At 35.1% G+C, this 12919-nt stretch overlaps 1 protein-coding gene across 6 annotated transcripts in view; it reads right to left on the bottom strand.

Moving 5' to 3' along the window:
• NOL4 (nucleolar protein 4) overlaps window positions 1-12919 on the bottom strand; it is a 304929-nt gene that overhangs the window by 81637 nt on the left and 210373 nt on the right. For 4 of the 6 annotated variants that reach the window (XM_081079080.1, XM_081079082.1, XM_081079083.1 and 1 more), the window contains 2 exons: window positions 10377-10556; window positions 9459-9650 (listed from right to left, as the gene is read on the bottom strand). In XM_081079080.1, coding sequence (XP_080935206.1) covers window positions 9459-9650; window positions 10377-10556 — 372 coding nt within the window. The remainder of the gene's footprint in view (window positions 1-9458; window positions 9651-10376; window positions 10557-12919) is intronic. The other 2 variants (XM_081079085.1, XM_081079081.1) reach the window with 1 other exon arrangement.

The raw sequence follows: 12919 nt of genomic DNA, 5'->3' as shown, positions 1-12919 counted from the left end.
TGGCATTTTTGACCAAATAGTTTACATGCGTAACCTAAAACTGTACACAAATTCTATTCAGACAATTAATATCACTACCTATGCATACTAATTGCTAAATAGATGAAAATATTTTAAAAATAGTATTTCAAGAGTTAAAAAGATAGTTAAAATTAAATGCTACATAACTGCCTTCTTTAGGGAAAAAAATTCCCTAAAGATTTATAATATATTAGGAAAGATTTTCAGTTAGCAGTAGCTTTTAAATTCAAATACCAATTGCAGAATACTATGACACACGTAACACACACAAAAAATGTTTCTCCCAAGAAATTTCTACCACAAAGTAACACCTTAGTAAGTATCCATTCACTCACTCATCTTTCATTCAAATTTTAATTCAAATGAATTGAACTTGTATTGAGCAGCTTTCGTGAGCTACTAGTTGCACTGTGTAAGACATTGTGGGTGATACAGAGATGCACACATTAAGAAGCATAGTATTCAAGAAACATAATTTCTTATTAGGGAGTTAAGGTCCATATATAAGTAACAGTAATACAAGACAGGATAAAATAAAACTACAAAAGAGGTACCACAAAGTACAATTTGCACACAGAAAAGAGAGAGATTTAGCTACTCTTAGCTAGAAGTGAGGATTAACTAGACAAAGACATATTTGATTCAGTCTCCAAATAGTTCAATAGATTGAGGCAGTGAGGATTTGCCAGTAAAGCAATTTCAGATTAGACTGCATTTTATCATGTCCCTCAGATACCATGTACTATGCTAGGCAGGAGTTTTTACATTGTTATTTCAAATGTTACTGGTTTTCATGTATGTGTAAGGTGAGTGCCATTTGTTTCCATTTTTCCCAGGTGGAAACTAAAAGTCAGGTTTATAAGGTCCACAAGTAACAAGTGGTAAAGCACAAATAAAAACAAAGATTCACTGACTATAAAAATCAGTGCTTTCCTTCAGGTTTCCTCATCGGTGCTGCTAAATTTCCACTGTTTCCATCCGGGTTCAGTTTCCTTCTCGGAGGACATTTTAGTTCATTCAGAAACAGCCTGTGAATGGTAACCTCAGTAGTTGTCTCAAGTATCTCTTTCTTCCTCACTCTGGAAGTATAGCTTAACTGAGCATTGATTTGTAGATGAAAAGCAGTTTCTCTAAAAATTTTGAAGAGTTTTTTTTTTTTTTTTTTTTTAGTGTTTTGAAGTTTGTCTTACGACATCTATTTTGAGATTAAAAATCGTGTTCATTCTGTCTTTCTGTTTTAGATAATCTCTTGTTTCTTCTTGGTAAAATTAAGAATTTCTTGGGTCTGAGGTTGTTTCACTATGATGTTCATAGGTATGGATTTGTTTTTATTTACACTGTTCAGGAGTGGTCTATTTTTCTGTTTTTAGGATTCAATGCTCTGCTCAATTCTAAAAAAAAAAAAAAAAATTCTCCCTGCTCGTCTGTTTAAATGTCCTTATTCTAATTTCTCCTTTGGAAGGTCTATTAGATAGCTCTTTATCATTCTATTCTCCATATTAACTTTTCCCCCCATATTTCCCTTCTCTTTTCTTCTGTAATTTCCACAGCTTTATGCTTATGGATTTTCTCTTTGGTTGAAACTTATTTTCTAGTTAACTCATCTAGTAAGGTTTTAATTTCAATGCTTATAATGCCTATTTTATTTCTCAAAGTTGTAATTGAATATTTTAATTCCCCTTTAATAGAGAAGTTACAGGGTCCCAGCTTTATATACAGTTTTCAGACTATGTTACAGGGTCCCAGCTTTATATACAGTTTTCAGACTATGTTACAAACCAAAATTCATGTCTCCTAAACTTGAGTGGGTATTCAGATGCCACATTTTCTATCTTCCTTTTCTGCTACCCTATCAAATTAAGGGCTTACAACTCTGGCTTTGAGGGGTTTTTGTTTTTGTTTTTTATTAATTTCAGGGCCTGGGAATTTCCTTTTCTTTCTTTTTTTCTTTTTTTTATTTCCTTTCTTATGAGTTTACCTAGGTATTTAAAAATTACAATATGTTATTCAGGGTTTGTATGTATTTGTAGAGGAAAGCTGAGTGGGTGTGTGTGTGGTGGGGCGGGGGTGGGGGCTTCTATGAAGCTCAGGTCAATTTTTGCTAAAACTAAAAGATCCAATGATGAGTAACTCTGACAACTATGTTGGCTATATTCTTTATATTCTAGTTATTTTTCAATTGTAATACATTTAGTAAATAATGAGAGAATAGTACCCATAATTCCTGAGTCAGGAAAAAAATACAGTGGACCAAGAGAACACATGTTGAGAGAAGTGGCAATGGTCCAATGTGATGGCCTAAGGTGTGAAAGGAAATAATTAAGCATATCAAAAGAAAGGGTAGAAAGAGGCTCCATTATATGCTAAACATTTTATGTACATTATTACATATAATATCCCAACAGCTTTCTCTTTTAGAAAAATGGAAAATAAGAAACATCACATAAAATTATGCAGTAATTCAACTAAGCCAGATATTGAACTTGGGTTTTTAAGTTTCAAAAAGCTATACTCTAATATGTTTTAGTAAGAAATTTAAAATTTCTTCTAAGATGACCAATGTTTGACACTATCAAAGCTAAAATTAATGAAGACTACTCCAGGAACAAAGGGAGATTTTTTTTCATAAAGCCAGTGAAGGTTAGGCACCAGGATCCCTCAATTAGAGGGGACTCCTGAAGTTTCTGGATATTGTAAGAGTTCAAGGTAGGGAGGGGAAGCCAAGTTAAACATCAGGAAGTATTTACATGCAAATATGTCTGAAAATTGTCTAAAAAGATAACATAAGAAAAGGCTATGAATCTTCAAGATTTCTCTGTTAAAAAAATTTTTGTGTATGGTATATTTTCTAACTCTAAATCAATATTCATCTTTTTACCTAATGTTTTGCTCATAATTCTGTATTTTGTCTTTTGTAAAAAGGTCCTAGTTTTATAATTTTCAGGCACAAATCCTAGTTCTGTCTTTACCTAAGAATAGATGGCAGAGAGGGAGTATAAGACAGAAGTAGGAAATTTAGTTAAAAGGATCATGCAAGAGAATAGGCATGAGGCATGAAGGTCTAGAACTAAAATGATAGCAAATAAAATTCAAATTGATGAGACTGATTTGGGAAACACAGCGACAGAAGAATAAAGAGAATTCAGTAAGTGGTAGGCTGCAAGCCATAAGTGTAATGAAGAGTCAGCTCTCATTCCAAGGTTATGAATACTGGTGTAAATGATAATAGTGATACTATTACCAGAAATAGGCAAGCAAAAGGAATTTACAAGTGATTTGGTAGATAAGGTGGAAGATCAGTAAAAAGAATGGGTGATGGAGAAAGAGTTCAGTGAGGATATAACAACACATTTGTCAAGTGTGTGGCTGGCATTTGGAATGAAATAACCAAAGCTTTGTAGATGACTGGGATTCTACTTTGAGTGTAGAGTACTGTATGGACAGGTGAACCTCTACAGCTGTGGATAGGGTAACATGCAGTACATGGCTAAACGCAGAATCGGAGGAAAAGGCTCAAAGCAAAACAGGATGCAATTTTTTAGATTTGGTGCACAGGTAGTCATCTTCCTAGGAACCAATTCAATATAGTGGTGAGAACCAGAATTTGAATGTGAGGGACTACCAAGGGAGTTGATAGTAGTAGGTATAATCTGTGGATATAAAACAATCTTACAGGAAGCCTGGCAAAGAAAAAGGGACTCCGATTGTGAAAAAGGAATAATGAGATTAAGTATTTTCCTGGAATTTTGGAACTTATTGTAGTAGAAGAGAAAATTTTTCCTCTCAGTGAAGAAGGAAAACGAAATGTGAAAGAGTTGGGATAATTGTCAGAGCAACATTTGAATAATATTGGCTGTTACAGGTGTTATATAGTTTTTAATCAAGACTTTGTATGAAGGGCTAGGTATTTTCTGATCAAATTTTTAGCTTAAAGGAATACTTTAATTCATTTTTTATAATATCTCTATTTGCTAAATAAGGAATAGCAAGTGTCCATGTAGCCTCTGTAACGTTTCTGATATCAGGGAAGCTGTGAATTAAAAACAAATTTTGATCCTTCTACTTTGGGCTGCATTGGACAAGTAGAGGCAAATGATGGGATTAGTCAAATTCCCTTAAGAAAGAACTATCTCCAAAACATTAAATATTTATATTCTGATGAAAGAACTGTGATATCAGAAGGTGAGATATCAACTGAGGGCTGCTAGATGGGAGGGGGGGCGGGGATAAGGGGGAAGGTGAGGGGATTAGAAAACAGTCGGTAAACACAAGATGGCCACGGGGTTCTGAAAATTAATTTGGGGAATGTAATCAATAATGTTGTAAAGATTTGGAAGGGTATCCGATGGACAATTGTCTCATTAGGGAGACCCACCTCAGGGATGATGTAGATGCCTGATCACTGCACTGTACACCTGAAGCTGAAGCTGAACAATAATGAATGTCAACTACAAGTTTGTATGTATATGTATGTATGTATATATATATGTATATATATATATATCTATGTATGTGTATATGTATGTACTTACAAGACGTGGAGTACAGCATTAGGAGACAGTGGAAATGTAATGGCTCTGTGTGATGTCAGAGGGATAGTGGATGGGGGGAGGGGGTTTCACACAGTGTGAGGGATATAAAGAATAAACGTCTAAGTATTACTTTGTCTTGTGTGAGGGATATAAAAGATAAACGTCTAAGTATTACTTTGTCTTGTGCACCTGAAACTAATAAAAAAAAAAAAGAAGGTGAGATATCAAAACAGAGGAGGGTATTATAGGATATAATTAAAAAGAAATACTATGAATAAGAATTTAGAACATGGTATGAAAGTATGGTGTTTACATAATTAGATTATTTACATACTTGTTTTTAAAATTTATATCTCAAGTTTTCCCCTAAAATAGATATCAGAGCCACCAAGAAAATATGCCCACTAAAATACATTAAGCAAAAAGATAGATAATTGGAACCTTAGAAAGGCTTTGGCTCTGAATTTCTGGTAGTAAGGTACAAAAGTGAACATACTAAATTACACTAAGTCCTAGTGATGAGGAAACTTAAAAGTATTCTATTTCCACAGGAGAAACAATATTTTTCTTGTATTACCTTCTAAAAGAAGTTTCTGTAATGAGGTCATTTATAGTGGACATTAAGTAGCCTAGTGGACAATGTCCTTGGTGAAATTTTACAAAATATCGCATGAGACTTATTTATTTAAACATAGTCAATTACATGATACTAAAATGCAAGTAAATAGGTAATTTTTCAAGAGGTTGAGTTTACTGAATTGAAATATGTATGACACGTGACCTAACTTGGTACACTGGTAAAATGTGAGATACAAGAGGAAGGATGGACAGCCCTAAAATTTTTCATTTGAGTTTCATAAAAATGCATGTAAACTTATGCAGCATAGTGAAAGAGTTGCTAACAATGCAAACTCAGAAAACAAAAAGAGAAATCATATCACATAGCACAGATGATTCTCAGGTATGGGCCAACCTCACCTTTTTCATAAAGCTTTGTTTTATGATCTTATCTACTACTGGTACTCTTGAATTTAGGATCAGGAAACCTTGGAGAAACACATTTCTTTTCTGGAACAATCAACAAATATTCTTCAAAAATGTAACTGAAGTAATTTGAGAGTGAAAGCCACACAATAGAATCAATAATAATTTGATATTTTTGTCTAAGGATTAATTTAATGGCTACTTAACTGGGTTTTTTAAACCTATAAACTAAGATAATACTCTGGATCGAGTTTATTTGATTTATTTTCATAAAACATGCTCTTTTACATTCAACACTGAGGATCTTGTGATTTGAGATGGTAGATAACAGTGAATCGGTGAAAATATGTAGAAAAGTATAATATGATATTCTACTTCATATATTATAGAGACTATTTGTAGCAACGACACAGAAAATTTGGGTGCTTAAGCAATCAAGATTTGTGGGGTCTTGATAATTCCAGTGAAACAAAAATGCATAAACACATATTGTGTACAATCAATTAAAATGAAGTCCATTAAAAGCATTTGTGTTAGGATGTAAATTCTTAAGTGCTAGTATAAAATAATTAAACATGAATAGATTTTGTATTAATAACAACAGAAAATTAGTCAAAGTAAATCTCAAATATAGTACTAAATATACTGTGATAAACCATTCTATGGGAATATCTCTTTGAATTTCTTAATCAAATTCAACTGGAAACATACAATTTAATATTTTGTATTTCACTCTACTTAAGGAGTCTCCTGGCTTAGATACTCCAAGTAACTGGAAGAGCTATACACAGAAGGTGCCAAAAAAAAATGTATACTCATTTTAAGAAACAAAAACTGTATTAAAATTGTAATACTCAATATATACCAATAACAAAAGATGAATACAAGTCATGTTTCACTTCTGCAATTACTATAGGTACTCAAAGTGGTTACCATCAGCGTCCAGACACTTCTGATTACAGTGAACTACTGCTTGAGCAACGTTGACCAAAGTGTCCACTTGTATACATTTTTTTTGGCACCTCCAGTATATAGCTCGGTATCATAAAATGATACATTTTCATTTTATAATACAGAATCCCCTACCAAATAATCCTACACTTAACAATTCCATTTTGAATGTATATTAAAAACTTCTTTAGGTTGCCTTGTTGACTTGTTAAGTATTGCAGAATAATTTGCATGTAAAAACAATCACATACTGAAAATGACACATTTTTTTCATGTCTACCTACATTAAACACAATAGAAAAAAAATTTGTTTAATGTTGTTTCAATATAAAAAATACCTGTGGATGTTATATCAAAGTGAAATTAGGATGGTAAAAATATTCATGTACAATATCTACTTGTGATTACTCTGTCCTACTCATGACTTTTCCTGTCTGTTTTAGATCAGGATGAGTATGCAAAATGACACATAATCCTCCCCAAGCTCCAACAATGAAGCGATACATAAAGTAAATCAAAATTCCAAGTGTCAACTAGATGGTACACTTAATTTGTCATTGTCAGTAGTACATTACTGACTAATGTATAAAAAATGTATATGTATAAACTATAATATCAATTTTCATCCATGTTGTTCATTTATCATTTATCATTAGGCCTTCTATTATTACTTAAGGATTTCATTTCCCATAACTTGTCACCTGAATGAATCATAATAATCAGGGAACATGTTATATTTTCCTAATTAACAGGTCAGACAGCTCTTCTGTTTCTCCTTACTACTTTGTATAATGTTATACACATTATACATATATTGAATAAAAAGTGAATGAAAATTATTAAGTTAAATTTAGCAGTATTTCTTTACAGCATATTTCCTCTAAGATTAGTCTGTAAAACTGCTTGACTTTGAATTAGTCGACTTGTTGTCCTTCTATATGCATAGCACAAGATTTATAGCAAAGAGATGTCTATTGAAGTAAATAAGTACAATTAACTAAAAAACGCATGAATGTCCCAAATATGCCTTAAAGAAATTAAGAATTCTGCATGAAATGGTATTTCTCTAAAATAATGATTATTAAAAAATGTATACCATGAAAATTCACATAAATTTTACCAAAGAGAAGAATCTCTAAATAACATTAAGAGATTAGGAAGAAATAGTAACGTCAGATGATGTTAAAATAAAAACCTTACCATATATTATCTTTTTTGTTATTGAAAGAGAAAGGTGGCATATTGTGCTTTACACTCTAAATGAGACATAGTTTTAACAGGAATTTTATATCGATTGCTAAGTGATTCTGAACCAAATGTCAACACCGGGATTCTAGGCTTTTACACTTGTTTGGATACCTTTTTGTCTGTCATCCCTCTCTTATTGAGCAGCTGATAATAATTTTTAAATAACTCAGTAATAGGGAAAATGGCTTTATTTTCTTCAAGCAGTCTCTCCTTCTCCCTTATACCATGCCATCTCTATTGTCATAATTTAGTTTGATCAGGTACTGCCACATCATTTTCATTTTAAAATACCATGCACCACAAACTCGGACTTCAATGTAGTCCTTCTGAGAAGTAAGCAAATACTTAAATGTACAGTTCTGTGATTGTATAATATAAACATTTGGGCAGCTTTTTTCAGATGATGTGTTAAATAATATTTGATTGATAATATTTTCAGAGTTCAGATTTATTGACTGGTTATTATGTGTCAGAAATAGTTTGTAGAGCTTTACATGTGACAATTTGTATAATTCTCACAGCTTTATAAATTAGGATTATCGTCATCTCAGGAGGAGATATCTCAGTATAGGCAAGTGAAGCGACTTGCCTGGTCACACAGCTACAAAGTGGTGCATGCAGGACTCCAACCAGGCTCTCTGGGGACCAAACCTTGTTCTCATTACCATCTAGGCAGACTGCTTCTCTATAAGAACAGTCATTTTTCTCTTTAAAAATATGACAAATATTTTTGCAAGCCAATGTAGAACAACTGATAATAGACAGTAGATTTGTTACTTTTGTCATTTCATTTACATCTGAAAAACTACTTCTCATATATGACATACTGTGAAACCTCTACTCTCTACACCCACTCCTATTCTGTAGCACCTAATAAGTGAGAAGCACAGATCACAAACACTAATAGTATTGGCTTTTATAGATTCAAGAGAGAGAAAACAACAGAGAAAAGTCCAATACATTTCTGCTCACATACATAAAACACAGAGAAATAAAAAAAATACATTGTAACTGTACGCACTAGTTTTAGGTGTAACAATTAGAGAGCAAGGTGAAATAGAATCAAGTTAAAAAACATTGATATCTGATTTTCACCTGGAAGTAATCTAATGTCAGCATACTGTCATCCATCTATAAAGCCCAGCTGACTATAAGAGCTCATTAAAATCCACAAGCACACAGATATATTGAGTACACAAAGCTTTATATTTCATATGAAGATCTTCATTCCCTGCGCTTTATTTTCAAGGCTTCCTATCTGTTAACCATTGTTATGAAAATGGTGTTACTTAGATCCATCCATTTCCTCTCATTTCACAGAAAGACATTCTCATACCATTAAAGCAACAACTGGTACTTCAGTTCAAGACTTGATTGACCTTATATCCACCTTCAGTAGTGACAGAAAGAAAACAAACATGCATGAGATGCTGGTTCTCATGGGATGTCACTCATATCACCCTCATTTGCTATAACATGGTACCATGTGGGCCTGTGAGCACTGGTTTCACAAGGTATTCCTTATTGAATAAACAAAGGGGGTAAATACTTCAGGGAGGTGAAAAGGAGAAGGGAAAAAAACAAACGAGGCAAACAAAAACCCCTTTGACCTGACATTATGGAAAAAATAAAAAAGACACTAAGATGAAAAAAGAAACAGTGCCATGGTTTACATGTGGGATTTTGATGGAGCCTAGGGCTGTGTTTTAATTCAAAACTCACCATCTCAAAACCACTTCTTTTCATCCGCCTGCAGGACTTGAGGTAAGTACGTATACGTTTTCTGGCACGCTCTTGATACTCAGGGAATTGTCGCCTGCATGAGTCAATGATAGCCTGGATCTTTTCTTTGGGCTGCTTAGAGATTGGGACCATTCGGTCCAAGTTTTCATCTACAAACAGCCTGACAAACATCTGTTGGCAAGAGGGAGACAGAGGAGAAGGGTTTGGAGGGCTGCTCTCTGCTGTTTCTAGCTTCCTGTCTTGACAACCGATAGGAAAATACTCTTTTCTGGTTTATTCACTGGAGAACTTTGCAATGGAAAGCCAGAAATTTTAAGCAAACACCCTTTAAAAGACTTTCTAAATGGTTGGATAAAAAATAGAGAGAGAAAAAGAGAGAGAGAAAGGCAGACAGACACAGACAGACAGAAAAGGATAGACTATTGTGTAGAAAAAAATCAGGAAATAACAGCAGACTGCGACAATTAAGCACCCCATAAAGTTCTCTATTAATGATAAATACGACTGCAACATTGCTACACCACACAGTGTACTAATCTCTGAAAAGAAACAATCGACTCTTTTGTCATGCATAATTAGATAAGCTGAGAAAGCAAAAGAAATAAATGATGACGGGCGTACTCTTCGGAGAAATAAGCTGAGGCCCCCTTCGTCCACTAGGTAAACATGCATACTCACACAACACCACTCCAGTTTTCAGCTCACATTTGGCTTTAAAATTCTAAACAAAACACAGCAATTCTGGTGTCTGGTTGGCAAAGTGTGTTTCATGTACTTTTTAAATCCTTCTGTAAATTAAACAAACATGTCTCTAAAATATCCACATTTACCAACAAGCAACAACATGAAAGTGAAGTGGTAAAAATTAAGCCACCGTGGAAGTGTGGCGGAACTCACATTAAAAGCTTTCAGCCGCTCTGCCTCAACACCATCTGTCTCGTTCACTTTCTCAGAATCGTCATGGTCATCGTGGTCATCTTCATCTTCATCGCCCCTGTTTAGCGACAGGTCCTCTGCACCTCGGTCTACACTCTCATATTTGCCAGAGTCGTAGCTTGAATAACTATGTGCAGGAGACTGAGAAGAAAGGAGGAAATTGCTGCTTTTAAATGAATGGCAAAAGCGTATGCATTTTGTTTTATTTTCAATTTCAAACATTTCTCAAAAGTCTTTCTTTAAGTGAGTTGATTCTAGAGCTGTGGCTTTTTAAATTTCAATCCAAATTAATTAAAATTAAATTAAAAATTCATTTCCTCAGTCAAACCCATCACATTTCAAGTGCTCAACAGCCACATGGAACATTTCAAATTTACTGAATTTAGCTTTTTGAGAGCAATTACTGTTTCCACTCAATATCCATGTTCCAAAGAAAATAAAACTACCCTGTAATCAGTTTTTAAAGAGAATCATTGAATCACATGTTCTTCAAAATGGAAATGACCTCAGAGCTTAGTCAGTCTAACTGCATTAGTATTCTTTAAATACATAAGGAAACTGAGGGTGGATATGTTTAATTGCCTTGCCCAGCAAGGACCATACAAAATGTTATTGAGACTAAGGGTGTTATTTGTATGCCAACATGCTTTAAAAGAGTTTTAAATTGTTTATGAGTCTTGAGATGGCACCTGATTTTGGTTTAGATAAAAGGAACCAGGATTTCTCCAAATCATCTGTCAAGCTAGCGTTTCCTAATGCATAAGAAATGATGAATATCAACCAAGACAATTTTCACAAATTGATAATTGTGTCCAAGACCAACCATGGGTCCTGCTGTGCTATCTCCTACTTCTCTGTTAGCCCAGCATCTTTTCCTTTCAGAAACAGCCCCTGCTTCACCACGAAAAGGTGCCAATCCTATGGGCATCAACCCCATCTACTCGAGCCATATGTTCCTCAACTTCACCTCTAGGTGAAGAAAGCTTGCCTATAACTGAAATCAAGTTGAATCCAGCAGAGCTAAACAGAACAGAAACAGTCCTGATAACATCATTTGAACATCTATATTCAACTGTGCCTGAAATTAACCCATACACACTTTAGTTACGTGATACCATACAGCCTCCACCCTCCTCCTCATTTTATTTTTTGGCTTAAATCTAAGTTTCAGTCACATGAAATTGAGGCTGTAGTTATACAGAAATCAATAATTATGAGGCTAGATTAATGACACAGATTTCACACACAATAACCTAGACACATAGGTGAACCCAGCTAAATAAATAATACTTGTAAACAGCATCAGCTATTGTCTATCAGCAAAGCCAAATCCTTTTGAAAGACCTTTACAAAGTGAAATTTAAAATTAACAGTGTTCAAAACTGCCTCCATGCAATAACATGTGTAGTATGCTTTAAGGATCACACTAATATAACTATATAATCAGAGGAAGGATAATAAAACTAGAATAGACCACTGACATTAAAAGTGAAGGTAAAGCTTCTGGTCAAAATGGCAAAGTAGGTAAATGCTGTGCTCCCTTCTCCCATGACAATATCAAAACTACAACTACACAACAACGATCACTGAGAATCGCCTGAAGTCTAGCTAAAGAGCAGTGTAACTACCGACACACAGAAGACACCTTGAGGCTGGTAGGAGAGGCAGAGAGTGGAACAAGCTGGTTCCACATCCATGTGTAGTCATTAAAAATCAGGAGGGATATCTTGGCTTAGGAGACTCCCCTTTCTGAGGAGTGAGAGGTCCCACACAAGGCTCCCCAGCTCAGAGATCTAGTGCCAGGAAGAGAAGTCTCCATAATTTCTGGCTGTGAAAACCAGTGAAGATTGTGGCTGAGTGAGAAGGAGGGTGGCTGAAATCCCAGGTGTTCCTCTTAAAGGGCTCGCCTATGAACTCACTTGCTGACAGACTCACTCGCTCTGAGCTCCAGTGCTAGGGCAGCAGCTTGAAAGGCACCAGAGATATATGAAAGGAACTGAATTTTCTGGCTCCTGAGTGAGGGATGGAGGAATGGCTTTCTCCCAGACAAAGTGCTGGCAGAAGCCATTGTTCCTTTGTTGAACTCTCCTCACACCTAGCAAGGAGACAGAGGCAGCCTCCATATATGAGTCTCCATCAACCTGGCTAACATCATTCACCCCACCCTGGTGATTGTCTGAGACCCCCACCCAAACCAACTAGCTGGACCACTAAAGCCATTTCCAGTGGCTTTTGTGTATAAATGGTTTGTCCTGGGTCACGCTACAGACCTTCCTAAAATCTCTCAAAGGTTGACAAACCCCAAAGAAGCATCATATGGCATTGGTGTGTCCCATACCTCTTGCTAAGCAGCCCCAAGCCTAGCACAAGTGGCAGCCGGACTCAATTTACAGTTCAGCCTCTCCCAGGCACCTCCAAACCCAGCACAAGTGACAACCATCTGCAGATCACTTTGTAGCTCATACCAAGTAATGCAGGCAGGACACAGGCAGTGGCTGAACTTG

Source organism: Rhinolophus hipposideros (genome assembly GCF_964194185.1).
Source record: "Rhinolophus hipposideros genome assembly, chromosome: 17".
Taxonomy (NCBI): domain Eukaryota; kingdom Metazoa; phylum Chordata; class Mammalia; order Chiroptera; family Rhinolophidae; genus Rhinolophus; species Rhinolophus hipposideros.
The sequence above is the reverse complement of the archived record's forward strand: the minus strand, read 5'-3'. Positions and strand labels throughout refer to the sequence as shown.